This window comes from Podarcis erhardii (assembly GCF_964252035.2).
Source record: "Podarcis erhardii genome assembly, chromosome: 5".
Lineage (NCBI taxonomy): Eukaryota > Metazoa > Chordata > Lepidosauria > Squamata > Lacertidae > Podarcis > Podarcis erhardii.
This window is the reverse complement of record NC_138509.1, coordinates 56,252,483-56,278,895: the sequence shown is the minus strand read 5'-3', so window position 1 is coordinate 56,278,895 and position 26,413 is coordinate 56,252,483. Positions and strand designations below refer to the sequence as shown.

At 40.8% G+C, this 26,413-nt stretch overlaps 1 protein-coding gene and 1 long non-coding RNA gene across 12 annotated transcripts in view; one reads left to right on the top strand and one right to left on the bottom strand.

Moving 5' to 3' along the window:
- NT5C2 (5'-nucleotidase, cytosolic II) overlaps positions 1-21,294 on the bottom strand; it is an 84,986-nt gene extending 63,692 nt beyond the window's left edge. For 3 of the 10 annotated variants that reach the window (XM_081861706.1, XM_081861703.1, XM_081861705.1), the window contains exons 1-2: positions 21,166-21,294; positions 11,787-11,920 (exon numbers count right to left, since the gene is read on the bottom strand). In XM_081861706.1, coding sequence (XP_081717832.1) covers positions 11,787-11,887 — 101 coding nt within the window. In that variant the 5' untranslated portion in view covers positions 11,888-11,920; positions 21,166-21,294. Of the gene's footprint in view, positions 1-417; positions 438-11,786; positions 11,923-20,825; positions 21,017-21,165 lie in introns of those variants that run through there. The other 7 variants (XM_081861701.1, XM_081861708.1, XM_081861709.1 and 4 more) reach the window with 5 other exon arrangements.
- A 90-nt stretch (positions 21,295-21,384) lies between these two features.
- On the top strand, positions 21,385-25,903 carry LOC309341868. Of its 2 annotated transcripts, none has more exons than XR_014156596.1 (2): positions 21,385-21,626; positions 24,113-25,903. It is a non-coding gene; the product is annotated as an uncharacterized lncRNA (long non-coding RNA). The 2 variants fall into 2 exon arrangements; XR_014156597.1 differs by having other exon boundaries at positions 24,144-25,503.
- The last annotated feature ends 510 nt before the right edge of the window (positions 25,904-26,413 follow it).

Sequence of the window (26,413 nt, the reverse complement as noted above, 5' to 3'; positions counted from 1 at the left end):
CAACAAATTACAATTATTTCTAATATCTGATGAATGGATAAATTCAATACATTCTGAATTTATGTCTTCAGCATTGATAAGAAAATGGTGGTATACAAGTATAAGTATAAGCATGCACCATTACGTCTTAAGGCTTTCCTTGGATGCTCCATTCAAACTGCTAATATGATGTGGATAATTAATCTAACCTTTCATTCACACAGAACTGAGAGAACAGATGTAAAAAGGAAGCAGGCAAATACATACAAAAAGAGAGAGCTATCTATTACTTATATTCTAAGATATTTTTCCTCCCAAAACCAAGCACTGAAAAAGCAATTAGCATCACTAAAAAGAAATTTGAAAACGTGAATATTTGTATAGCAAACTCTTAACATCCAAGCTCATGCTATCCTATTTCTGCACTAGTAATCTTACCTCATCTTACTTGGATGCTCCTCTTGTAAAATGCGTAGCTATCCAATTCAGAAACTTGCCTAATCACATTACCTAATTTTCTTCATCTATACATGATTTTGCATCAGTCTGACTTGAAGCACAAAGTCTGAAACAAGACTGAAGGTACCACATATCTCCTTAGCCAGAGTTACATAATAAACATCCGTGGCTAATTTAACAAGTCACTGGATATCACTGTTCTACACAAGTCCATTTGGAATAGAGTTTCTCTGGCTATAGCATGTTTTACCCTTAACTTTCCATGCTTCTTCAGGAGTCACAGTTTCCTGGCAAGCTGCCTTATTTGGCAGTGAAGCATGTAAAGTACAGGGGGGGGGGAGTAACAGACGGGGAATTAAAGTTGACAATCTTAAAAGTTACATAATAGCCAGCATCATACTATATTAGGGGGGCGAAACAAACAGAATAAACATTCTTGCAAATATTTCATGATTCACTGAAAACACTGTCTGGAAATAAAGAGAAAAGCAGCATCACTGAATATCCTGCTTTAAAATGAAGCAGAGATATTTAATCATCCTCTTCTCACAAATAATTTGGATCATCTAGTGCCTTTCAGTTTGGCAGAAAAAGAGGGTCACTAAGTGGTGGCTTCTGCATACTTGTAGGATTTTCCAGATATACAGAAGTATATTAGTTTGTGTAAGAAAAGGCGGCCAATCTATCAATATTTCTCCCCATGTATTATTACATTCATATCCCAGCTTTAATCCCAGCAGCTCAAAGTGGCATACATACTTCTCCTCCTTTCCATTTTATCCTCACAACAACCCTGTGAAGTAGATTAGGTTGTGAGGCTGTGATGGGTGCAAAGCCACCCAGTGAACTTTGTGGGTCTGTGTGGAGATCTGAATCCTGGTCTCCCAGGTGCCAGTCAAACGACACTCTAACCACTGTAATAATGTGGCATGATTAATTCTTTACTACCACCTAGCATCTTCACTGTACGGTTTCACGGCATCACTTTACTCAGGCCTCTGCCAGTCTAAATTATTTTCTTTTGTGAACCGACCTCTTTTGCTGAATTTATTATACTGTTCTGTACCATCTGAAACTGTCTTATGTAATTCTAATGGTTTTATTTTTAAAAAATAATTGAAGACTCTAATACTGTAACCCACCCTGGAATCTTATGGCATTTACCAGTGACATCAGCTGATGGACAGGTGGCTGTGATTTAGGCGGATATGGTCTTGCAGGTCATCTTGGCTCCCCTAGCTGACCAAGACTGACCTGCTGGCTGGAGATTCGCCACCCTTGCGTCTACAACCGCTAAGCCACAGTAGGGAAGCCACACTCACACACACTACATCAGACATCATACATGATGTCAGATGTGGGGCAGGCAATAATGGGGTTTCAAACAGACAATCAGGATCCATCAGCTGATAGGCAGTGGGAGTGCTTCTGGCTCAAGGAGGGGAAAGTAGAAACTGCATCTTCTTCCCTGTGCGAGCAGCACCCGCAGCCCCTTTCAACTTCCAAAATTAGAAATTGAAAGGAGCAGTGTGGAGCTGCTTGCAAAAAGATCAGTTTGGCTGCAAGTGACTGTATCCTCCTGAAAACAGGAATGCACAGCCAAAGCAAGCAACCCCTACTCCCCTCTCCAAGAATGGGGTGGGGGGAGAGAGACTTGGGAAAACTTTGACTTTGCCCTCAACTCTGACTCCCCAATGTTTGGGGTCAGAAAGTTGTTGTTTGCTTAGGCTGCAAATGCTTCCATATGCAGCACTGGGAGACAAAAGTGGCTTCTCCTCCCCAGAGGTCTTCTTTAAAGAAGCCCAGCACTGAATGCCACACTAAGAAGGTGACCTCCCAAGCATTGGTCCCCTGCAGGAAATTCTAATGCACTGAAAAGTGCTTAGTTCGGGCTGGGTTTTGGAGTCCCAAAGTCAGGACTTCAAAGCACCTCATCAGCAGCGATGCACTGCTAAAATGAAAGGGAAAACATTTCTTTTTAATAAAATAATAATAATTGCATTTTTCCGTTGCATACATTTGTTTCTTTCTAGTTTTTCTGATCACTTCTTTTAAACATCTAATACAACATCTAATACAATAGTAAGCATCTATTACAACCATAGAACATCTCTAGTCACGTCCTATCATATGAAGACTTCCCAGCCTATCTTTGCTTGACATCCTAGATTTTAATTTGATTTTGCTGCATCTCTTTAGTTTGTATTTCCCAAAATAAACCCCAAATTCTAGTATTAGCAATACAAGGAGAATGTTCGAAGAAACAAAAGCTGATTCAAATCAAGAAAAAGGTTGATTCATTTCAAGCTTCCTACTAACACTTCTTCAAGTATTTCTTAAATAATTGTGCAAATTATAATACTAAAGTCATCTCTAAAAAAATGTTTCACAGAAATGAAAGATACATATAGGAATAAACAAAGAATACTCTCACCCTTATCTTTATTGACAGCTACAGTGTTATTTATACTGCTGCTTCGTGCTTATAACCACACCTTGTATCTGTTCATCATATGTATGTTTTCCTTTTTTAAACCTATGAAATGAAATTTGTTTTTAAAAATCCCATATGGTCTCTCTATTAAAACCAGCATCCATAACAGTGAAGTTAGCAGCATAGTCCTATACATATCCACTGAGAATTAAATCCCACTAAGTTCAATGGGGCTTACTCCCAACCAGTTGGGTATAGGATTGCTGCCTAAATGTAGGAGAATAGGTATGTACACACTGGGCAATTTTGTCTTTTCTTCTTTCCAGTATTGCTCCTTTCTACTTCATTCTGCCTGGGCTAGCTCCACCCTTACAAAACAAAGTAGCAAACAAAAATAAAATGCCCATGACTCATAGGTCAAAGCAAGGTTTAATAGTTAATTGGGTAGACTAGATCAGTTTGTTTTTATCAGGTGACAATGAAGTATACTCTGCCTACCAAACACTCTACCTACTATACACAGGCACCTAAATATTCGTATCTGATAAATCTCCTTTACCTGGATGTATCTAGCAGAAGCAATGGTTCTGTTTAGAGATTAAGGATTGTATCTATGTTTTACTCAAAATAAACTCACTGAAATTAATGAGCCTAAGTTAAACATGTTAATTAGCTTCAAAAGGTCTACTCTGAGTAGGACTAGCACAAACTACAACTCCAGGACTGCAATCCTAAAATAAGGGATGCATGAAATCCAAAGGCCTTTCAGCCACTTCTCGCCAGGCTCAAACTTGAAGGGCAGACATGTGGTTGAGGGAAGAAAGGAGGAAGGGGGGGTTAGACATGCTCAGAAGTGTGGCAAAATTTTCTGGTGGTTTGGGGATGTGACAGGAAACCTGGAGAGCTATTTGCATTTATATCCCGCTTCTTTCTCCAAGGAGCTCAAGCTGGCAGACCTGATTCTTTCCCACCTCATTTAATCCCCACAACAACCCTGTGCAATAGGTTAGGTTGAGCGGCAGTGACTGGCCCAATGTCACCCTGTGAGCTTCATGGCTGAGTGGGGATTTGAACTATGATCTCCCAGGTTTTGGTCCAGCACTCTAACCACTACAACACACTGGCTCTCATGTTTCCTTTAGATTCCAAATGCTTTCTGGCAAGCCCCAGAGCACTAACTTTTTAGCCCTTCTAATGTAAGTGCTATGACCAATTGATTTATGATCTGAGGACGGCAGACTAACAATAGGACTGTCATGCCTATATTTAATACTGATCTAGTATTTTTTTTTAAAGAACAACTATGTATTTACAATTTTACACATTTTTAAACAGATGGGGGGGGGGCTTAATCATCTATTTTTAGTCATCCTGCTTCTTTTTGCAATCCAAGAACTATTTCAATGAAAACATTAGCTTGATCCACCTGTGTTTCCACACCTCACATTCTCTTCACAAGCAAAGCAAAGCAAAGCAAAGCAAAGCAAAGCAAAGCAAAGCAAAGCAAAGCAAAGCAAAGCAAAGCAAAGCAAAGCAAAGAAAGCAAAGCAAAGCAAAGCAAAGCACTAATCAATTCATAATATCTTTTTGTGCCTAATTTAGACCCCAACAGGACACACCACTTTACAACATCATACTGGTTCAGAGAAACCTATGATACAAATATAGACTATATGTCAAAAGTAAAGCCGAAGTAAATATAGAGACAGTATTAGAATTCTAAACTAGAGGCCTAACGTCTAGACCTGTGCCCCTGCCCTATGGGTAAAGCTGCCTTTTGAAAGCAGAGAAAGGTGAAGCACTTCAACATGGTTTATGTCACCTGTGTCTTAGTGATCCACAAAACATACGGATTTCTAAGGGGGGTGGGAACAGTTTTGTCCTACTACCTTGAAAAATTGCTACTCATGAATTATAAACATATTGTATAAAATAAATGCAAATACCTGAGTTCTGTTTCTTGGCAGTTGCCAGTATCAAGGGAGAACGGAAATCCAACTTTTTCCATTGTTTAACCTTTACTAATCACAGCTGTTAACCAAAGAACTGTATGCAATAGTCCAAAGGGTGACTAGAAGTATTCCCTCAGAGTGAAAAAATAGACATCATAGCAATTTGGTGTCTCATGCTCAACCTCCTTCCTGTCTAACTACAATCACAGTACATGACTGTACTCCTACAATGGGACCAGCCTCACAATTATCACCAAGCCAAATAAATGACTGGAAGTAAGGAAGTAGCACTCTGCTTGTATACAGTGAAGAAGAGCTTCCTAACAATGTTATATCAATGTTATTTCCACTTTGAAGATTATGGTATCAATAACTGCTTATAGATAGGCAGCGTCTTATTACAAAATGTTTCAGTAAGAAAGTAGCTGTAATTCAGTCCCTATTTTTGTTTATACCATAGGCATTTCCCACAAATAGGCTAGAAGAAGATATAATAAGATGTGCAGTTGACATCAGCTATTAGTCTAAAGCCTACTAATGCATGATATGGGGGGGGGTAGGGGGAATCCTTGTACTGTGCACACTACAGATAAAACACAAATGCAGGCTATGAATGTTTTCCTGGGTCTCATGTTTTATCTTCCTTGAATTTACAGTCAGTATTTGCCATCCTAATTATAAGCTCGTTTTCCAAATGATATTTTATTCAGTAAGTAAGCATTACACAGAACTTGCTACAGTAATACAATTATTCTAAAACAACAGTCAGTTAAACATCTTTCAAAAACTTTGAGGAAATATAAAAGTATATATCTATGCAGTTTCAGTCTCTGGCACTGAGTCAGTAATCAGCATTCACCACACTGGTTAAACAAGTCTCAAAATATTACACACAATACTCCACCCAGTATGGTTCAATACAAAACATTTATCAACAGAATTCTTCAGTTCCAAGTTTTAGCTATCATAGCTAAACACATACTCAAGTATCTAAACCCTGAAGTTGTATAGCATTAAAACATACCAAAGATCTAACAACATACCGCAGATCTAGTATCAGTAAAGTATTCTTGATTTTTAAAGTAATTATTTTCTCTTGATTGAAACAGTGTCTTTACAGATGTGGTAGTGATGCATCTAACATATGAAATCCAGAACAGGACCTGCACAAGACATTTTGAAGTCTTGGGACAGAATAACAACTACCTAAAACTAATCAGTTGTTCTGGAACTTTAAAAAGATTCCACAATCTCTGCACCCTGGGAGAAAAATTGCAGTAATAAATTAAATATCTAGCAATTTGCTGCCCTTTCATGGCACCCAAAATCAGCTGCCTAAAGTGGCTTGTCTCACACACTGCCTAATGGCAGGGCCAGCCCTGAAACAGAAATGGAATGTTTCAACTGACCAATTTGAATGAGGATAATGTGACACTGGACCTCCATGAAGGTCCATTTTCTGCAGGGGATGGAGGGGATCCTTGGATGCGTTTTCCCTCCCACTTGTTCCACAGGCAGGAATATGCAAATTAGACAAATCTTACCTCACTGTGGGTGGACAACACATCCAGCTGACAAGATAATCCAATTCAGAAGAAAATATCATGTTAATTTCAGAGAAAAGCAGTGCATCCCATGGATACAAAATGGCAGCTGAACAAAATGCAAGGACTACAACTATTGAGGAAGAAGAACATCCAGTAAAAAGCAAAACAAAACAAAACAAAAACCCCAAAGAAACCCACATATAAAAAAGATTTGTCCAACTTACAGCCAATAACCAAAACTAGCTTATGACAGGTAGTATTCCTCCATCCCCTGCAGAAAATGAACCTTCACAGTTGGTCCAATGTCACATTTTCCTGCTGGGTGGAGGGGATCATCCAATGGGATGTACCACAGCTACTCAGAGAGGCAGGACCAGCTATGGACCTCCTATCTCTACTGGAGAACCACTGGTTGTAGTACTTGCCAACCAAAAGAAGCTTTGGCAGACGCACAGACATCAATCCCATAATGTCTCACAAAGGTAGACAAAGAAGACCAGATGGCTTCCCTACAAATATCCCCCAGAGATGCTGAAGGCAGCCAAAATAGAGGTACTCCTAGTAGAGTGAGCAGTGACCCCAGCAGACAAGTCAGAACAGAAACCTCACAACACTTGGAAATGCATCCTCTCAGCCATCTGGAAAGTGTAGCAGTTGAAACCTTCTTTCCCACGGTTTGGGGCTGGAAGGAGAGAAACAGGGAACCACACAAGTGGAAGGATTCCATTCCCTTTAGATACACATGCAGTGTGCTCATCTTAGGTCCAAGAGAGTGCCTCTCCCTCTCCTTGTCCAATCTAGGGTGGGGGCAGAAAGATGGTAACATGACATCCTAGTTCCTATCAAAACTTGAGTTAACCTTAGGAACAAACATAGGGTCCAACTCCAGGATCATTGAATCCGGGTTGAAAACGCAGTGTTCCTTATGCACTATTCACATTGGCATTCTGCTGAGTCATGAATAAGTCCATACAGGGCTGGCCAAAGTGTAACACTATCTGTTCTAACACCATGGGCAGATGACTCAATTCTGCTTAAGACATGTCCTGGAGACTCAGCCAATCTGCCCTGGTATGTGAAGCACCTGATACATGTTCCACAGTGATAGATGCAAGGTGGTTCTCCGTCCAGTTGAACAGATGTGTTACCTACTACAACAGTGTCAGAGATCTGGATCCACCCTAGTGCAAATATAAGCTTTCACACAAACTTGTCACCTGCTTTGGAGCCCTTGCCTGGAATGCCACCCTGTGGCAGTGGCTGAGGCAGAGAGTGGAGGAATCAGTTTGCCTTTGGGCCTCTGAGAAGCATTGGCCTCCTCCCTTCTGGCCTGACATGTTGGTGGCATCAAGACTTCCTCTTCCAGCTGCCCAGATGATCTAATGCCTGTGAAGGCAAGAGTGCCCCTGAACTCTGCCACAGCTGCTGCATCACTAGACCCGGGAGAGGAGGGGGGGGGAAGGAGTTTCCTGCCCCCTAGAGGAGCAGGAATGAACCTATGCAGGAGAGGCTGGAGTCACTGAGGAGCCCTGAGATCCCAACAAACCACTAAAGTAGACATTGTGCACTCTCTCCCACCAAAACCTGAGGTAAGGCCTGGGACCGAGCCTCAGACGATGGATGAGGAGAAAAAAGCAGGACCCAGAAAGGGTGATGAGCTATGCTGTCAATCACTTGAATAGGAAGTGATGCAAGGCCCAGTGGCTGTGAACCCTCCAAAACCTCACTCTCTCAATGGGATGATCAGAAGGCCGACGTTGGTCTAAACTGACTTTTCTCCAGGTCAGCTAGCTGTTCCTCTGCAGCTTCTGCCAGCTCCTGGGATGAAGCGAACTTGAGGATACACGAAAGGAGACAGGTCTGATGTCACATTATCCTCATTCAGATTGGTCAGTAGAAACATTCAGTTTCTGTTGCAGGACAGAGTGAGAACAAGCTACTTTAGGCACCTTCACTCTGATGCCAACAAGTTATTTGCAGGTTTAGTGATAGCCTATTTTTGGAAATCCCAGGCTGAGCTACCTCTTGAGGTATGGAACAACAATATCTAGGACGTGGCTATTTCAGAGTGATTATCTGGGCTTAGAAGAGTAGCAAACAGTGTTATAAAGAGAGACAACTTTGATGAAACCCGCCCCCCCTTCTTTTCATAAGGGAAGTAGCAATTTCTTCCACCAGTTTTGCAAACATGTTTGTGGAGAGTCTATATTGACCATTAATGTCCTAAGATTATGTAAGAGTATGTTACAATCGTAATGCTGCGTTTATTATTTTTTGTGGCGATTGTATTAAATTTGATTTAATAAAATTTTAAAATGAAAAAAAATGCAGGTCCACAAGGCTTCACAAATCCCCCCCCCCAATTTTTTAATGATCATTTGCACAAGTCCTCTGCAGTACTTCTGTGGTGCCAAAAGGTTTCCCTAAATTAGTCCTTGAATGGCTACACCCACTTTTTACACTTTAGCCACACCCACTTTGACATATGACCCTTTGAGGGTTGGCCATGGGTTAATGCAGTACAGTGGTACCTCGGGTTAAGTACTTAATTCGTTCTGGAGGTCTGTCCTTAACCTGAAACTGTTCTTAACCTGAAGCACCACTTTAGCTAATGGGTCCTCCTGCTGCCGCCGCACTGCCGGAGCACGATTTCTGTTCTCATCCTGAAGCAAAGTTCTTAACCCGGGGTACTATTTCTGGGTTAGCGGAGTCTGTAACCTGAAGCATATGGAACCTGAAGCATATGTAACCCGAAGTACCACTGTACTTGGCCTGGAAAACGCTATCATCTTGGGGGCCTTAGTATTTAACCTTTTCCTTGCATTTTGTTAATAGAAAAGAGAAATATTTAGAAATTTGACCTTCACTTTATTTTTACTAATCAAAATTATATTATTTTTTTCACACACCATTACCACAGCAGGATCCAGAATGACTCCAATTGCTTAAGTTTATTTGGACTGCTAATTGTCCTGGGTGCTGAATGGCGGCTTAAGAGGCATAATTTGATGCAATGTGTTAAGTGCCTCATATCATCTGTGTGACCTACCTTGTTGGTTGAGAATTCCACACATGGTGAAATATAAATAAAAAAGGTGCTTTGAATGCTCAAAAGTTCTATATAAAAACTAGTTAATTTAACTATAACCTTTTGTCAAAAGCCTATCAGGTAGTCAGTCTAACACTGAAGTACCGTATTTTCCCGTGTGTAAGATGCCCCCATGTATAAGATGTCCCCTACTTTTGGGGACCCCAAATTTAGAAAATGGGCATATGCACTATCAGTGTATAAGAAGCCTCCAGATTTTTAACCTTATTTTAAAGTAAAAAACCCTAGTTTTATACATGGAAAAGTATGGTAAATCAGGACTCCCATTCCCAGGGCTGTGTGGATTTAGGCCAGGAAACCATTCCTTCTTTATTCTAAAAATGTTACAGTGCAATCTTCTGGGATGTCTACTTAGAAATATGCCCCACTAAATCCAATGGGACTTACTCCAAAATAAGTGTACATAAGATTGCAGCCTTATTTCTTTTGATTTTTACTATTTTAATTTGTACTATCATGCCACTTTTAAAATCATATTTCCTTTTGCTAGTATGCATAAATCACCACTAAAAACAGGAGTGTGTTGCCTTTTTCAATAAGCAATAATACTTACCAACCAGGGCAAGAGATGTGGGAGGGAGGTGTTACTTTTTTTTCCTCCCCTACAGATTTTTGAAAGTCTCTCATTAGTTACATCCACTTCAGGCTTGCCAGAGGCGGGTAGGTTCAAGATCATTATCACCCCAGGGCCTAATACTGGCCACTGAAGGCAAGAAGCACCAACAGCAAATCTATACCTGGAGAAATCTATAGCTTGGACATGGTCAGTGGGATATCTGTGGCAGACAAGCCCTTTCAATGACAGTCGGCAGAGAGGTATCTCTGCTCCATCCTAACCCCCTTCAGCCAGCAAATCTGGAGATTAGGAGTGCTTTGTCAGACTGCAATCCTATACATACTAACCTGAAAGTAAAAACTTATGGGGTCAATGAGACTTACTAGGAACATATGTATGTATAGAATTGCACTGTTAAGGCTGGTCACAACACCGAGGCTTCAGAAATGTCAAGCTCAGTTTTCAAGAAGCTTCCAAATGTGAAACTGATCAATGAGACCTAGAGAAGTAACATGGACTACAAGGAAGAAAGAAAAGAGGAGCTAGAAAATAGTGTTCAAAAATATGAACTATTGAGATTTTCAACATGACTCCATCCAGGTCATTTGATCACCTCGCAAGTTGGACATTTTTAAAGTTATAGAAATTATTTCATTCCTTGCCAACTTTTAAAACTCAGAATTCTCTTATACCATATGCACATATCTGTATCTGATACAAGAAGACATCCATTGATGATTACTTGATATAAAACTAATTTCTTCTGTTAAAAAACACATGTCCTCATTACGTCTATCTATATTTATGAAACATCCATGGAATATGTAGCAATGTGGCAGGGCTATTATTGTTGTCTTGACACCACTGGCACTGGCAAAGCAACAGCTGGAAAAAAAATATTTTCCATTACATCCACCAAGTCTGTCATCAATCTTTCCTCCGCACAAGTAGGGACAGGCTATTTTTAATATTCAGATGAGCCAAAAATAATATAGGGATGACAACCAAGTATAACTATTTCCTCTTAACCACCTGTTGACAGTTTTAGGCTTTGTTCAACACCAACTGATTGTCTCTTTTCCATACTAGCAAAGAATTAAACTTAGGTTTAATCTACTGTCACATTCTCTTAATTTTCCTACTTTCCTCTCCAAGTTAATTAATTCTATTTCATAACATTACAAGCCCAAACCCTCTCTAATTATGTCAACTTTGACGTTATTCACTCATTTGTGGAGAGTAAAGTAACAGGGAATTCTCTTTTTTAACCTTAAAAATTTGTTTCTAATCTTAAAAAGTAGAAAAAGCCTACATAAATCAATTTAAACATTAAGTATATGCCACCTAAATGAAAAATATAAAACAATTGTCTAGATCTTGGGTCATAACATTGTTGCAATATAGCAGGGGTAACAATACCACAACTCGCAAAAACAAGCATCCCTTCTACCTCCTCTTTGCCTAAGAATGAATAACACAATGGTGGAAGCAACACAATCCTGCAAACATCAAGTTATGCAATATAAATAGACAGATTGAATGACACTGCCAGAGACATGCATAGTAAAAAAAGAAGAAGCCACGTCTGACTTGAGGAGAGAAACCAGCAGTAAGAGATGCAGGGGCCTGTGGAACGGAAAGCAATGCCAGCTGGCTCTCAACCATGTGAAGATATTTGAATGTGGTCCTTAGGGCTCTGGAACTTTGCTTTTTCCTGTAGTAAAATGCTTTCCTTACATAAAGAGCTTACCGGTGATATGCTTCCCGACGATACTTCTTCATAGCATAGCCATCCATATTTGCAGGAAGATCTGCTGCATTTTGCAGTCTGTCACTCCATGAAGTTGTCATTTTGTTGTTGTTTTGTGCAATTGTCACTTAATTCTGAAACAACAAATGAAGACACTTTTTTAGTTTGTAATGTATGTCTCACCACTCCCTGTTTTTAAAAAGAGTCATAAATACTTGGGGGAAAGGAAGTGGCTGATAAAAACAGTTATCTTAGTTGTAAAAAGAAAAAAAAAAGACAAAACCAGAGACTCTAGCATACTTGTGGGGGTATATACTTCAGTATGCATACTTCAGTATGCATGCTTCAACAAGCTTGCTTCAACAAGAATGCTGTGCGATCTAAATGAATGCTTCTAGATTGCATCAACAGAAGTACAGTGTCTAGATCAGGTTTCCTCAACCTCGGTCCTCCAGATGTTTTGAGACTACAATTCCCATCATCCCTGACCACTGGTCCTGCTAACTAGGGATCATGGGAGTTGCAGGACAAAAAACATCTGAAGGGCCGAGTTTGAGGAAGCCTGGTCTATATCATAGTAAGCAATGGTGCAGCTCTCTTCTGCTCATGTCTAGTTCTGGGAACCAACATTAAAGAAGGATATGAACAAACTGGTATGCATGCAGAGGTCAATAAAGTTGGTGAGGAGGCCATTGGAGACCATTGGAGAAAAGATTGAAGGAGGTATATGTGGTTATCCTGAAGGAAAGATTATTAAAAGGCAATAAAATAGCCATCTTCAAATAACTGAGGAGCTATCACACAGATGATGATAGCTGCTCCAGAGCATAGGATGCAAGCCATTTAAATTAAAAGGAAAATGATTTAGACTAAATTTTAGGAAGATCTTTTTGACTTGATGGGCCATTTGACAGTGGAACAGACTGTCTGGGATGTGATAGACTCCCTTTCATTTGAATTTTCAAAGGAAAGACTGGATTGTCACCTAACAAGGATGCTGTAGTAATGCATACCCTGCATCAAGAGCTGCGTAGGTACATCAGAAGTCATCTAGTCTATGTTTCTATGAGTACTTCAGAAAGAGAAAAAACCTACCTAAATTACATCCATTTATTAATGGAATATCAAACTTATTTACACAATTTAACATTTACAATAAAGAATCAACAGCAACAGACCAACAATTGCAGGTCTCTCGTGTCTCATTCTATGTAACAACACACTTGGAGGGAGTACAGGAGCAAGCAGATAAAGCACTATAAACAAAGCATACTGAAGCAGTCTCTCCAGAAACCAGCACAAGCAGGAAATGGTCTTAAATTGTCAGACAAGGAGTTGATGAAAGGGAGAAACAGGAACCATCAGTTGCAAATGTATCAGGTTTGACTTGGCCTTTGGCCTGTTTGATATTGTGACTTGGCTTCTCTATCAACTGCCTCTTGAAAAGTCTGAGGACATTTTCTAGTCTCCAGCCACCGTCATTCCAGCAGCAACTAATAAAAGGATAATATCCTTATGGTATCACAATTATGATTTGTAAATCATTAAACAAAGGAAAGACTTAAAGTATAAAGTTTTTACAACCATCAATTTAGGTCAGCTGTGCTGACTAATGTGGCCCAAATTGCTCAATTTTCAATTACAGATAGGTAGCCGTGTTGGTCTGCCATGGTCAAAACAAAATAAAAAAATTCCTTCCAGTAGCACCTTAAAGACCAACTGAGTTAGTTCTAGGTATGAGCTTTCGTGTGCATGCACACTTCTTAAGAAGTGTGCATGCACACGAAAGCTCATACCTAGAACTAACTCAGTCAATTTTCAATCTCTTTGCATTTTGCTATTTAAAACTTTCCTAAACTGACATGTTAATTCCTTGGGGGTGAGGGCAGCCCCAGCCAACAGAGAGAATGAATGCATTAAAGGACTGAGGTAAATTTCCTTTCCATTCATCATTTCAGTAAGAGAGATGGTTAGGAATACATATGGGGAGAAGCGAACAGAAGTAATTAAAATTCAGACATCAGTTCCATATATGTAAGGAAGCCCTTTTTTTGCTTATAAGCAATACATAAATTAATAAAAATGTATGTTTCTCAAGAACCACAGAGCCTAGAACTTGCCGATCAGAAGGTCAGCAGTTCGAATCCCCGTGACGGGGTGAGCTCCCATTGCTCGGTCCCAGCTCCTGCCAACCTAGCAGTTTGAAAGCACGTCAAAGTGCAAGTAGATAAATAGGTACGGCTCCGGCGGGAAGGTAAACGGCGTTTCCGTGTGCTGCTCTGGTTTGCCAGAAGCAGATTAGTCATGCTGGCCTCATGACCCAGAAGCTGTACGCCGGCTCCCTCGGCCAGTAAAGCGAGATGAGCGCCGCAACCCCAGAGTCGGTCACGACTGGACCTAATGGTCAGGGGTCCCTTTACCTTTACCTTATGTTTCTCAAGAACCTTCAGCTCCCTAGAAGCACAGTTTTTCCATACAAGCAGTTTACTTCAGCCAAAAATCTTTTTTCCCTTGATAGAGTGGAACAGTAGTTGGCAAGTGCCTCTCCTCCTCCAAACTTAACTTTAAATCTGACACCGGGATCCAAATAGCAAATACCCAAACACACAGAAGGCTGAATCTCTTCCCATTGTGAATTCAAAGAATTAATGATTTGAATCCTTGTGTCAGAGTAAGATATTATAAGTTTACACACATTTGCTCCTTCACCATAGAGAGAAGATCTTCAGCCCTGGTAAGTGTCTGAACTGAACCTAAGATTCATCAATGAATCTTGTAATGCTTGGGAGGATGGAAAATAATGTGTTTGATGATGCAAAAGAAAATAGTATTAGCCAATTAACTAAACTGGTGCCTCAACTATGGCAACACCCTTTTAAGTTTGAAGTACCAAAGCGGATCAATAAGTACAGAGATTTCATTCCAGTGATGAAAATGGATTATGATTTCTACCAAAAATTCCATAGGGTCATACTCGAATTCTTACTTCAGTACAGTGGTACCTGGGGTTAAGAACTTAATTCGTTCTGGAGGTCCATTCTTCTTTCTTTTTTTTTATTCAGAGGTCCGTTCTTAAATTACACACACATACAGTGGTACCTCAGATTAAGTACTTAATTCGTTCCGGAGGTCCGTACTTAACCTGAAACTGTTCTTAACCTGAGGAACCACTTTAGCTAATGGGGCCTCCCGCTGCCGCCGCCACGCAATTTCTGTTCTCATGCTGAAGCAAAGTTCTTAACCTGAGGTACTATTTCTGGGTTAGCAGTAGCCGAGTCTGTAACCTCAAGCGTCTGTAACCCGAGGTACCAGTGTAAATAAAGTGGATCCAATCCCTTAATGTAACTCCATTCCAAGTTATTTTACTGCTTTCACCTCTGTCCATACCAAATGACACAACGCAATACAGATTTCAAGCTGCTATGATGAATCAGAAAGGAGGATGCAGGAATCTTGTACAGTACTGATCTTCCTTTGGGTTAATGATTTTGTTTACTTTAACAAATGTTTCTTTTCAAATGATGCGAAGGGTACAAGTTAAAAATAAGTTGAGCTGAACCCTGACATACTTTTGTAAGTCAGTAGGATAAGTATGTTAACAGCATAGGCGGCTAGCCAGCTAAAATTCTGAACTATAAAGTCTATGGCACCTTTCTTAAATTACAAAAACTTATTTTAAAGGCCAAGCATCTGTAAATAGCTTCAAATAAATATAGAAACCTGTAAACATGCCAAGCACATCAGAAACAACCTTCTGCAATTTATTTCAATTACAGTGCTCCTAACACTATTATAACTAAGCAACTGGCTGTTTCTGCTCCAAAGATAATTTCAAAGAACTTCTACCATATTGCATGCTCAAGGTATAAAGCCTTTTCCCAGGCTAACATGATGCATATGAGAAGGTGTCTGTGTGCAAGCAATGCACATTTCAAAAATAGAACACAACACATATAGGTTATTCTCTACCCCCCCCCTTTTAACACAGCACTGAACTAAATATTGCAAATGCTGACAAATTAAGTAGCTTTCCACAGAGATCTGACAGTTAAAAAGTGGAGAGGTGGAATTGCCAGACAGTTCTCTTATTTTTTGAACACAGAACTCAAATATTTTTGTAGCTTGTTATAAATGGATGGGGTGTTTTTGTTGTTGTTTTTGTGTGTTTTTGTATACATCCTCCTTTCAGTTATCATGGTTTCAGTACTTTGACCTGACCAGCTAACAGAATTGGGTGGTAGAACAAAAGATGTGTGATGACCCTGCTTTTTCTAGTTCCTTCACAATAAGCTTGCATAACAAAAAAAGCAAAGTTTTAATACCCAGAGCATACACACATATATACACACATATATAGATAAACAGCGGAAGGCTTCTAACATTCTATGAAATACTATATCTCCAAGTCCCTGTATTCATCACTAAAAGGCATTCAATTTATTTGTTTATCTTATTGGGATCAGCACCTTACAATCAATGAAACTTCATTACACCAATAGGGGGCAGTAAATGTTATCTTCCTTAGCTCACAGATAATCCCAACACAGATAATTTATTTTAACATTTCATCAGCAGAAATGAAAACAGAACTGAGAAATATTGAATATTATTTTACTGATTAAAGGATGCAACCTCAAAGTATAGTCCTATAATACCCTGCCAACTAACACAAAGGATTATCACAGAAGCTTACAGTAAAAAACAAACATGCAAAATTCAATGAAACCAACAGTTTTAAGCACCACTAAATTTAGGGCTTCTGTTTCACAAACAGGTCTTAGCATTATTTTTAAATATTTCTGCTTATTAACAAGGAGTGTTCTTTTTTAGACAAATCAATAACTATAAAAATGCAACTAAATGTACCTGATAAATTGTCTAATTTTATTTCATGCCTTTTTATATCCCACCATGCTATCTGTAGAAATAAGGGGTGTGTTATAAATACATTTAATAAATAAGCAAATGTATCCTGTTATATGTAATAAGAGTGGGAAAAGAACAGAGAGGGATCAGTAACTCCTTACTGATTGAATGTATAGTTGAATGTATAGCTTCTAGTAGTTACAAGCTATGCATCTGAGCCATGAGGGACTAACAACAGGGACTCCCCTAAACATCTCAATGATCAGGCATATATCAGGCAGTCCTTAAGATATCCTAGCCCCATGTTGTTAAGAATCTTGTAAATTAATAAAAGAATTTGAACCTGGCCCAGTAACATATGGGCAGACATTGCAAGCTTTTAAGCACCGGAGCTATGTGCTGGCAGTAATCTTTCCCCATCAGTAGTCCAGCTGCAGCATTTTCCACCTGCTGGAGCTTCTGGATCAGGCACAAGGGCCACATAGAGCTCATTGAAATAATTGAGTCATGAAGTTACCAATGCATGAATTACTGTAGCCAGGCTATACCTGTCCACAAAAGGCCACAGTTGGTGCACTAACTGTAGTGGCTACATGCCTAGCCACTGAGCCTCAAGTGACAAAGATGAATCCAGGAATACCCCCCCAAACTATGCAACTGTGCTTTCAGAGGTAGAGTAACCCCATTCAGGAATGGAAAATGGCCAGCCTCCCAGACACTGGAACCACCCACCAACAGCGTCTTCATATTCTCAGGGTTCACACTCTGTTCATTAGCCACCATCCATTCCACAACTGCATCCAGACAATATTCCAGACCATGCTCAGCCTCTCCTGACTCATATATTATGATGAAATAGAAGGTGCTGCACTGGACACCTTGACTGGACTTGCAAAAACTGCTACACCTAAGGCACTACGGAACTGGGCAACTTAATCCTTGAAGTGCCATGCAAGCTGTTCACAGCATGTTACCAAGTGCTCCAAAGATGCATCTACTACTTCTAGTACAGTTAGTCTCCAAACCATCTGAAATAACTTTGCTGGATGGGTCATCAAGGAAGCAATACTGGCAGCAAAGTAATTCTTCACTGCAACTTGTTTTCTTTGACTGCCACTTTAGTAGGCAGAACTGTGTAATGTAAGAAGTGTTTGATCAGCTTTGGAGCAGGTTTTCCACCATACATGCTCCAGTTGTCTTCCAGCTTGCTTCACTGACTGCAACTCCTCAGTAAAGCAAGGCACAATTCAAGCCCTGCAGCATCAGACAGAACCCCCAGGAACAATCACATCAACAGCCCTCATCATCTCCCCATACCACAATGACAACAGGGCCTCACTGGGCTCTATCCACTGGGAAATCCCACAGAGCAGTCAGGAACCTATACAATTCCATTAGTCTCCAAGGGCAGACTATCCAAATTGGTCCCATCCCCTGCAGGAAGGGGCTGCTGCCAAAAGTCCAAACTTCACTAGGAAGTGGTCTAACCATGGCAACAGGGTTACAAACGCCACTCCTATATCCAGACGATCCTTTTCCCCACCCGGGTGAATACTAAATCAAGGATATGCCCTGCTCCGTGCACTGAGCCAGTGACTAGCTGGGACAGCTATCCATGGCTCCTAAGGAGCTAACAAAACTGTTAGCCAGCAGAGGAGAATGTTCCTTAGTTCCTCCAACACCACACCATAAACAACCTCAGTCAGCTTGATCAGGGAGGTAGTAGGGTAGGTGGTACAACAGCATCCCCAGACTATCTCCATGACCCTCCATGAGGCCCTCCAGTCCAGCTCCTAAGTGGAAAGGCTTCCTAGTGAGAGAATGAGCTGCTATGAACAATGGCAATGCCTCCCCGCCAGACTTCTAGTCTGGTTTGGTGTTGCAGTGAGTACCCAGCTGGGTAAAGCTGTGTCAGGTCAGACCCACCCAGCTCCCCCACCAGGTCAGCCTGTTCATCCATGATAAGAGCGTGGATCAACACAGTCATATTATGAAGAGACCTGCTGTTCAAGAACAAAACCAGGCTATTGGGCACAGTGGATGATATCAAAGATGGGGTGGACACAGCAAAGGACAGGATGCATGCATCTATAAACACTACTACAACCCACCCGCCATGCCATGCCCTCTCCACATTCAGCAGGATAACTGATATCCTTGGACCTGCTTATCCTCTCTCTTTCCTACATACATGGGATAGCTCAGTGGGTAGAGCATATATCTCCAAGTATTCCCTACCACAACACACAACTGCTTCAGGCTTTCACAATAATCCCCCATGGCTCATCCTTTTTTCCTGGTAGTATCATAAAAAAGGAAACATGGGGAAAACAAACAAACTAGCATTTATACCAAAGTTTTAACCTTCTTAGACACTGATCCACCAATTATCAGTGGATCACAAGCTTGCATAAGTACTGAAATTTGGGCTGGTTCTAAATCTACCAGTATATACTCAGGTAATTAAGATTTTTTTCAAAATGTTCTAGATGCATGTTTCAGTGGTATATTCTGCTAACTATTAAACACTGTTTTGTCTAGGTGAACACAAAACCAAAAGTGAGCAGGCCAGATGGCATTTTCAGGGTGCACTAAGTTCAACTATTGGCACATCTGAGAGTTTAATTATTTGCAGTTCCAGGAATGGCTGTTAATATTACAAAAATACAAATAAGACATACTTGGTCATTTGGCCAATGCATGCTTACAGCAGAATTGTTAAATGTTGCAACAAAACACTCATGACAGATATTCTTAAAAGCTTGAATAGATAGAGAAATCTGCCAATTTGGCAGCCATTTCTCTGCTGTAGGTTGGTGGTGCCAAAGCGAACAAAATTTAAATAAAGTGAAAGAAAATATAATCCCAATCCCTATGGAAGGTTGCCTGAAATATATGACATAATGGTAGACCAACTGCCTCTATCATAATGCCAGGCCAACACTATACAGAATTTGCCCCCTCTTTATCCACCAGATTTCATGAGTGTGTATAATGAAGTGACACGAAGAAGAAAATGTCAGCAGTCTTTCCAAACTGCTGTTCAATCTCAGGACAAGGGCCAAATGTAGTGGATTTTAGCATAGATTTCATGGTATGTAAGTAACTGCACTACTAAAACCTTGGTTTTAACAAAATGCCAGTCTCTACCCCTACAATTAGCTATCTTGACTGCATGTTTTCTATTCAACGAGTTTTGCAGATCACTCAGAGTCAAACATACTCACCAAGTGATTTCTACATACCAAAAAAAAAAAAAAATCACCTCAAGAACTTCCCCTCTTTGAATTTTGGAAAATGCAGCCCTTCAGTGACTGTGCAAGAGAAATGGAAGTTTCACAGAATGTAAGTAAAGACAGCTGCAGTGATGGAGTAAGAAGAACAAAATGTACAAATTAAAGAATTAAAGGCTTGCTGTGCCATGCAGCTGGATGCAGCAACCTCTTTCAGGCTGCAGCATGAGATGGAAGGGAATTGATGAAGACAGACATTGGTGTCTGTTGTTCCTGTCAAGAGTTATCAGGTGCCAAACTAGGGAAAGAAAGCCGCACAAATCACAGGCCTTTGTGGAGACAAGAAAGAGAAATTTGATTTCCACAATCACTGCCCACCTTCGTACACAAAAGATGATTTTTATGTCAACATCTGGCTGAGGGTGTGTGGAATGAAAAAATAATTTTGACTAAGATCATTTTTGTGCTGCCACGAGAGTGTTTCTACTCAATCCTCAACAGAACATAGGAAGTAAGCACCACAATTTCACTCTGTCTCTCTCCCCAAGGGAAGAAAAAGAAGAAGCAACGTGTCTCCAGTTTCCTGTTATTAACACCGCACTAGTTAAGAATTATGGATACCATTCAGTAAGGAGAAGAAGATGGGGCAGCACCACTGCACTAGAAATACTGAAGAGAGGTGAAAATACTCAAGAGCCACTCACGGGGCGTGGGGAAGGAGAACCCTGTTAACTTTAAGCATCACTTAAAAATGGGGAGCGGGTGCTCTCCCACCTCAAATCCTGCCCCTTTCTGGAATGGGAGCTTGGGGTTTTTTCTACTCAAGTCCATCACTCATACTTCACACACTCACAAACTCTCTCTCTCTCTCTCTCTCTCTCTCTGACACACACATCCATACACAGAGAGAAACAGAGAAAGAAAGTTATAGTGCTCCCACCCAGCAGGCCAACGTGAGGCACCTTCCCCAGCTCCCTCCTCTCCCACAGGATGGGATTTCAATCGCTCATTTCCCCGCGGCGCGGAAAACGGCAGTGACGCCAGGTGGGGAACGGGGTCCTTCCTTCCTCCCTCCGTGAGGGAAAAGCGAGAGACCCGTCTCCCGCGTCATTTGGGGGGTTTCGTGACAGAACTACGATGCGCTCTCTTCCTCTTTCCCCTGCCTCAGGAGTGGGGACGGGAGGAGGGGGGGTTCGCCTTTCTTCCCGCCACCCCTCTCCCCCGCCGCTACGGGGGCGCGAGAGGCCAGTCCGTTGCTTCCCGGCCTCCGTCCCGCTCACCTCTCCCAGCGCGCGCGCGGCTCTCACTCGCCCCTCGCTCTCCGCGAAAAAGAAATCGCACAACTGAACTGCCGCAGCACTGGACCTCGCGCACACCGCGCCTGCGCGAGCTAGCCCTTTCGTCGCCTCCCCCTTCCCGCGGTTAGGGACCGAGGAGAACGTGACGCTTTACAGCAATGCCGCAAACGCAGCCAGGCAGCCGATAGGCCGCACTCAACGGCTGAACGCAAGCGGGGGGGGGGAGGGGGAACAAAGTTTTTTGTCTTCTACTTGATTAATTGGCGTACATTTTTCAGGTTTTACGGATCGGCGACCACCTGACAATGAAGCTGGGGGTAACTAGAAACAAGCGAGGAAAAACACTGAACCAGCCGGACAAACCTTTACCAAACGTTGGCGCAATGGAAGCGACAGGTGTCAAACATCATCTGTCGTTGTCAGTCCCACCCCCGAACCTTAGGGTGGAGGATGGGATGATGATGATGATGATGATGATGATGATGATATAATATCCCTGATACAAAAGGAAAAAGGATTGGAAAGTGAAGAGGAAAACCAGGGAAATTTCAGCGCCAGGGCTTTTGTACTCTTAAAAGAATGGCCAGGTGGAGTGGAGGAGGTAGTTCTGGGTGGGGAAGAGAAAAATGGAAGTAGCTGGTCCTCATAGCCAGGGTGGTGGAGAGGCAGGGCCAGGGCTGTCATTAGGCCAACTAGGCAGGTGCCATGGACACAGGCCTCAAAGGGACCTTTGAGGGGTTTTACAATACTATACAGCTTATTCAAAATGATTTGTGTGCTTTGTATTTGAGAAAGATGATCAAGGATTGTTGCACTACAAAATAAAAAAAAATCCTTCCAGTAGCACCTTAGAGATCAACTAAGTTTGTTATTGGTATGAGCTTTGGTGTGCATGCACACTTCTTCAGATACCCTTCAGATACCTCTTCAGATATTCAGGGTATCTAAAGAAGTGTGCATGTACACGAAAGCTCATACCAATAACAAACTTAGTTGGTCTCTAAGGTGTTACAGGAAGGAATTTTTTTGTTTTTACTACGGCAGACCAACACGGCTCCCTACCTGTTGCATTACAGTAAGCCCACAATTTATGAGGGGGTTACGTTCCGGGGATTGCACCTAAAGCCAAAATCACATATAGTCAAAACACATTGGGTTCAATGGCAAATGGGGTTGCAAAAGTCTTTTCCTCAAATGTCCACCTGAGTCCCCCACTGCTGCTGTCTTGCTCTCTCCCTCTCAGGCCCCTGCCATCTTGGCCACACCATTATTCTTCCCACTTACCCAGATCACCAAACAGTGGCAAGAAGGAGGGTTTTCTTTTTCTTTTTGAAAAATGTTTAGCTAGGCAAGTGTACTGTCCTCTTGCTTATAGCATAGCTGTGGCTCTGGTTGCATGTGTGCCGCAGCTAATCAGTGAGGCAGGCCATTGCTGTCCATTTTGGGTTTTTTTTAAAGTGATATTTATTAAAATTTCAAAAAAAGTTACAAGAATAAAAAAATGAAAAGAAAAAGAAGGAAAAAATACAAAACACAAAAAACAATTAAAAACAAATCAACCTTTCCATATCCTGACGTTCATTTGCTTGTTTCCCTGACCTCCTCACACCTCCCTTTTTTGTATTCTAGTTCAATTAGTTATTTCAGCAAATCCTTTCCATTTTTGCTTTTATCTTAATAATTTATCTTAATATATTATAAATTTACATTCGCACCTGTTAACAATCCATCTTTAAATACTCCTTTATAACATTACTGCTAAAACCACATAACTTCTTTCCAACATCCTTCTAACATTCCTTAATTTTCCAATATTTCTGTAAATAATCTTTAAATTTCTTCCAATCTTCTTCTACCGACTCTTCTCCCAGGTCTCGGATTCTGCCAGTCATTTCCGCCAGTTCCATGTACTCCGTCACCTTCATCTGCCATTCTTCCCGGGTGGGTAGATCTTGTGTCTTCCAATACTTTGCAATGAGTATTCTTGCTGCTGTTGTGGCATACATAAAAAAAGTTCTATCCTTCTTTAACACCAATTGGCCGACCATGCCCAGGAGAAAGGCCTCTGGTTTCTTCAGGAAGGTATATTTAAATACCTTTTTCATTTCATTATAAATCATCTCCCAGAAAGCCTTAATCCTTGGGCACGTCCACCAAAGGTGAAAGAATGTACCTTCAATCTCTTTACATTTCCAGCGTTTATTATCGGGCAAATGATATATTTTTGCAGGCTTGACTAGTGTTATGTAAACTTCGTACCTGTGGTCCATAACAGTTCCCAGTCAGCCAGCATAATGTTGTGTCCCACATCTTGTGCCCATTTTATCATAGCAGATTTCACCATTTCGTCCTGAGTGTTCCATTTCAACAGCAAGTTATACATTCTTGACAGAATCTTAGTTTTGGGATCTAACAGTTCTGTTTCTAATTTTGATTTTTCCACCTGGAAGCCAATTTTCTTGTCCAATTTGTATGCCTCCAATATTTGATAATAGTGGAGCCAATCTCGCACTTTGTCTTTTAGTTTTTCAAAGCTCTGCAATTTCAATTTATCTCCCTCTTGTTCCAAGATTTCCCAATATTTCGGCCATTTGGCCTCCATATTGAGCTTTTTCAGAGCCTTCGCTTCCATCGGTGACAACCACCTTGGGGTTTTATTTTCAAGTAGGTCTTTATATCTTGTCCAGACATTAAACAATGCTTTCCTAACAATTTGGTTTTTAAATGCTTTATGTGCTTTGACCTTGCATTGCTGTCCATTTTGGAACCATTGATTATTTAAAGGCATTTAAAACTTTTTTGGACAAATCGGACTGCATTAGCTGTAGTAGTTTATTTATGTTTTCTGTGTTAAAAAAAACAGAATCAATATTCCTTCAACCTGTCTCAAAAGCACTGTGGATCAAACAAACCCTTTCAATTTCTTCAGGATGTGTGGTTGAACCTGTTTTCTCATGCAGTTTCCTTGCCGAAGAGCAGGGAAGAAAAAATGCTGGTAATTTGTGTACCATCCCTGAACAATCTAAAGACTACATGCCATGCGCAAGGGGGAGGAGAAGCGCCTAGCAAATGAAAACGCAAGAAGGAAGTTGACTGACTGGGCATTGGTATAGTTGGTATCGCTCCAGCTGGATCACAGAGCAGATCTGACAGTTTCCACAATGAATAGCCTCCCACGCGCTTCTCATATTAGTAGCTGTTATGAAATAACAGAATAAAGTTCAGGTTTGTGTGATAATACAGGCAAATACTTAGGACCCTCCAGTTAAAAATATTCATATTACGAAAGCTTTTTTTGTTAAAGCTGTTTCCATCACATTCATTTTTTAAAAGCAACACTTTCCTTATTACATGTGTTTATTATATTTATAATCCTGCTTTTGAGGAAAACAAATAAATATATATCCAAGCAGATTACATAACTTGAAGTACAATACTCAATGCAGTGTTTCTGTTTTTTAAAGAGGAATTCAAGGCACAAAATTAAACCCAACAGTACATTTATGCATTTGTGGGTGCCAGACACTTAATCCATGGACTCAACAAGTGTTAAGCGAACAAAGGGAAAGGCCATTAAGAAGGCAAATGCTCTGAGCCAAATAGCAAAGAGGTGGGGCCCCTCCTCCAGCTCTTAGATAGTCAGAAGGACAAAAGCCAGAGTTTAGAGTCTGTGTGTAATATGAGCTAGAAGTAAAAGCTGCTGGCTGAAAAGCCAGAGAAGCAGAGCATGATGTTTGATTTCTGTTTGAATCCAAGGCTGCAGCTGTAACAGAAACCAGATCCTTTTGGGGTGTTAATGCTGTGAACCCCTCCATTGTAGGCTCAGGTTGTATATATGTGTAAATAAACTATATATCATAAACATACAACAATCTCTGCCGTGCCTCATTGGCAAAAGGAAAACATGAACCCTGGGTGAGTGCCTGGAACCCTTAGAACCTCACACTGCAACAATACTAGACAGAGACAGCAGAATGTTAGGAAGATCCCTTATACTGGTCCCTGTAGAACGGACTTGCAGCAGTCCTCGGATTAATAAACATATTAAAATAAAAAAATCTGGCACTGATACATAGAATTGCATCATTCCAAAAATGAGTAGTCCCTGAAATATATTTTGAAAGTTCAGGTTCTGAAGGCAGATTAAAGGAAGGTCTCCAACAAAAACCTTTTCCAGCCCTGCTAGCAGAGATCATTTCTAAATAGATATGTTGGGTAATGAACTTGAGATGTTCTGCATCCCAAACATGTTACTAAGCCTTTGTAATGTTAGAAGGATATAAAATGTGGCCTTAGTGAAGGACATTACATAGTGTGTGTGCGTGTGTAAAAAATGGTTTGGGGGATACTTGACAAAGCTGAGCAGCTTTTTAAAATAGAGCAGCTGAAGAGATAAGGAAAAACAACTAAGTTGAGAAGCTGAGGAAGAAAAGGAAGCAGATGGACAAAGATTCAGAAAGTAGAGGAACCATGAACATTGGCAACAGACTGTGACAGAAACAGCAACATGCTTTCTCCTGAGTCAGATCATGGGTCCATCTAGATCAGTACTGTCTATTCTACATTGCCTGCCAGTAATTCTTCAAGGTTTTATTTTGGAATTTTCTGGCCCTGCCTGGAGATGCCAGAGGCTGAACCTGTGACATTTTGCATGCAAAGCATTTACAATTGCTTCTTCAATACATTTGTTATAATTAAATTAACTGTTCTGAATTTAAAATATACATGTGTTTGTGTTAATTAAGACTTCAAAGTGATTGTGTTCTGCCTTTTCTCATCCATTGTACTGTGCTCATTACACCTTAATGTCTATCACATGTTCTTTTGGGGGCATTCTCCCCTCACACAATTACAGTCCTGTGAAAGGAAGAGCAGGGCTGCTCCTGCTGCTTCCACCCCCAATGTTTGCATCCTCACTGGTCCCGTCTTCTGCCATTCATGCATTCAACAGGGAATGTCTGAATTGGGCAGTTTGCTATATATAAACAAAGGTTTCCTATATGATTTAGAACCCAGCAAGCATGGTTGCAATCTCTTTCTCACACAAGTGTAATTACTTGAAGGTAGAATTCCTGAAAGGACTATTGTTCATGCTGGCTAGGGCTGATGGGATTTAGAGTCCAACAATATTTGGAAGGCTACAGTTTAGTCACCTCTCCTTTATTGGATTTAAGGCTGCAGTGTTATACAGTGGTACCTCGGGGTACAGACGCTTCAGGTTACAGACTCC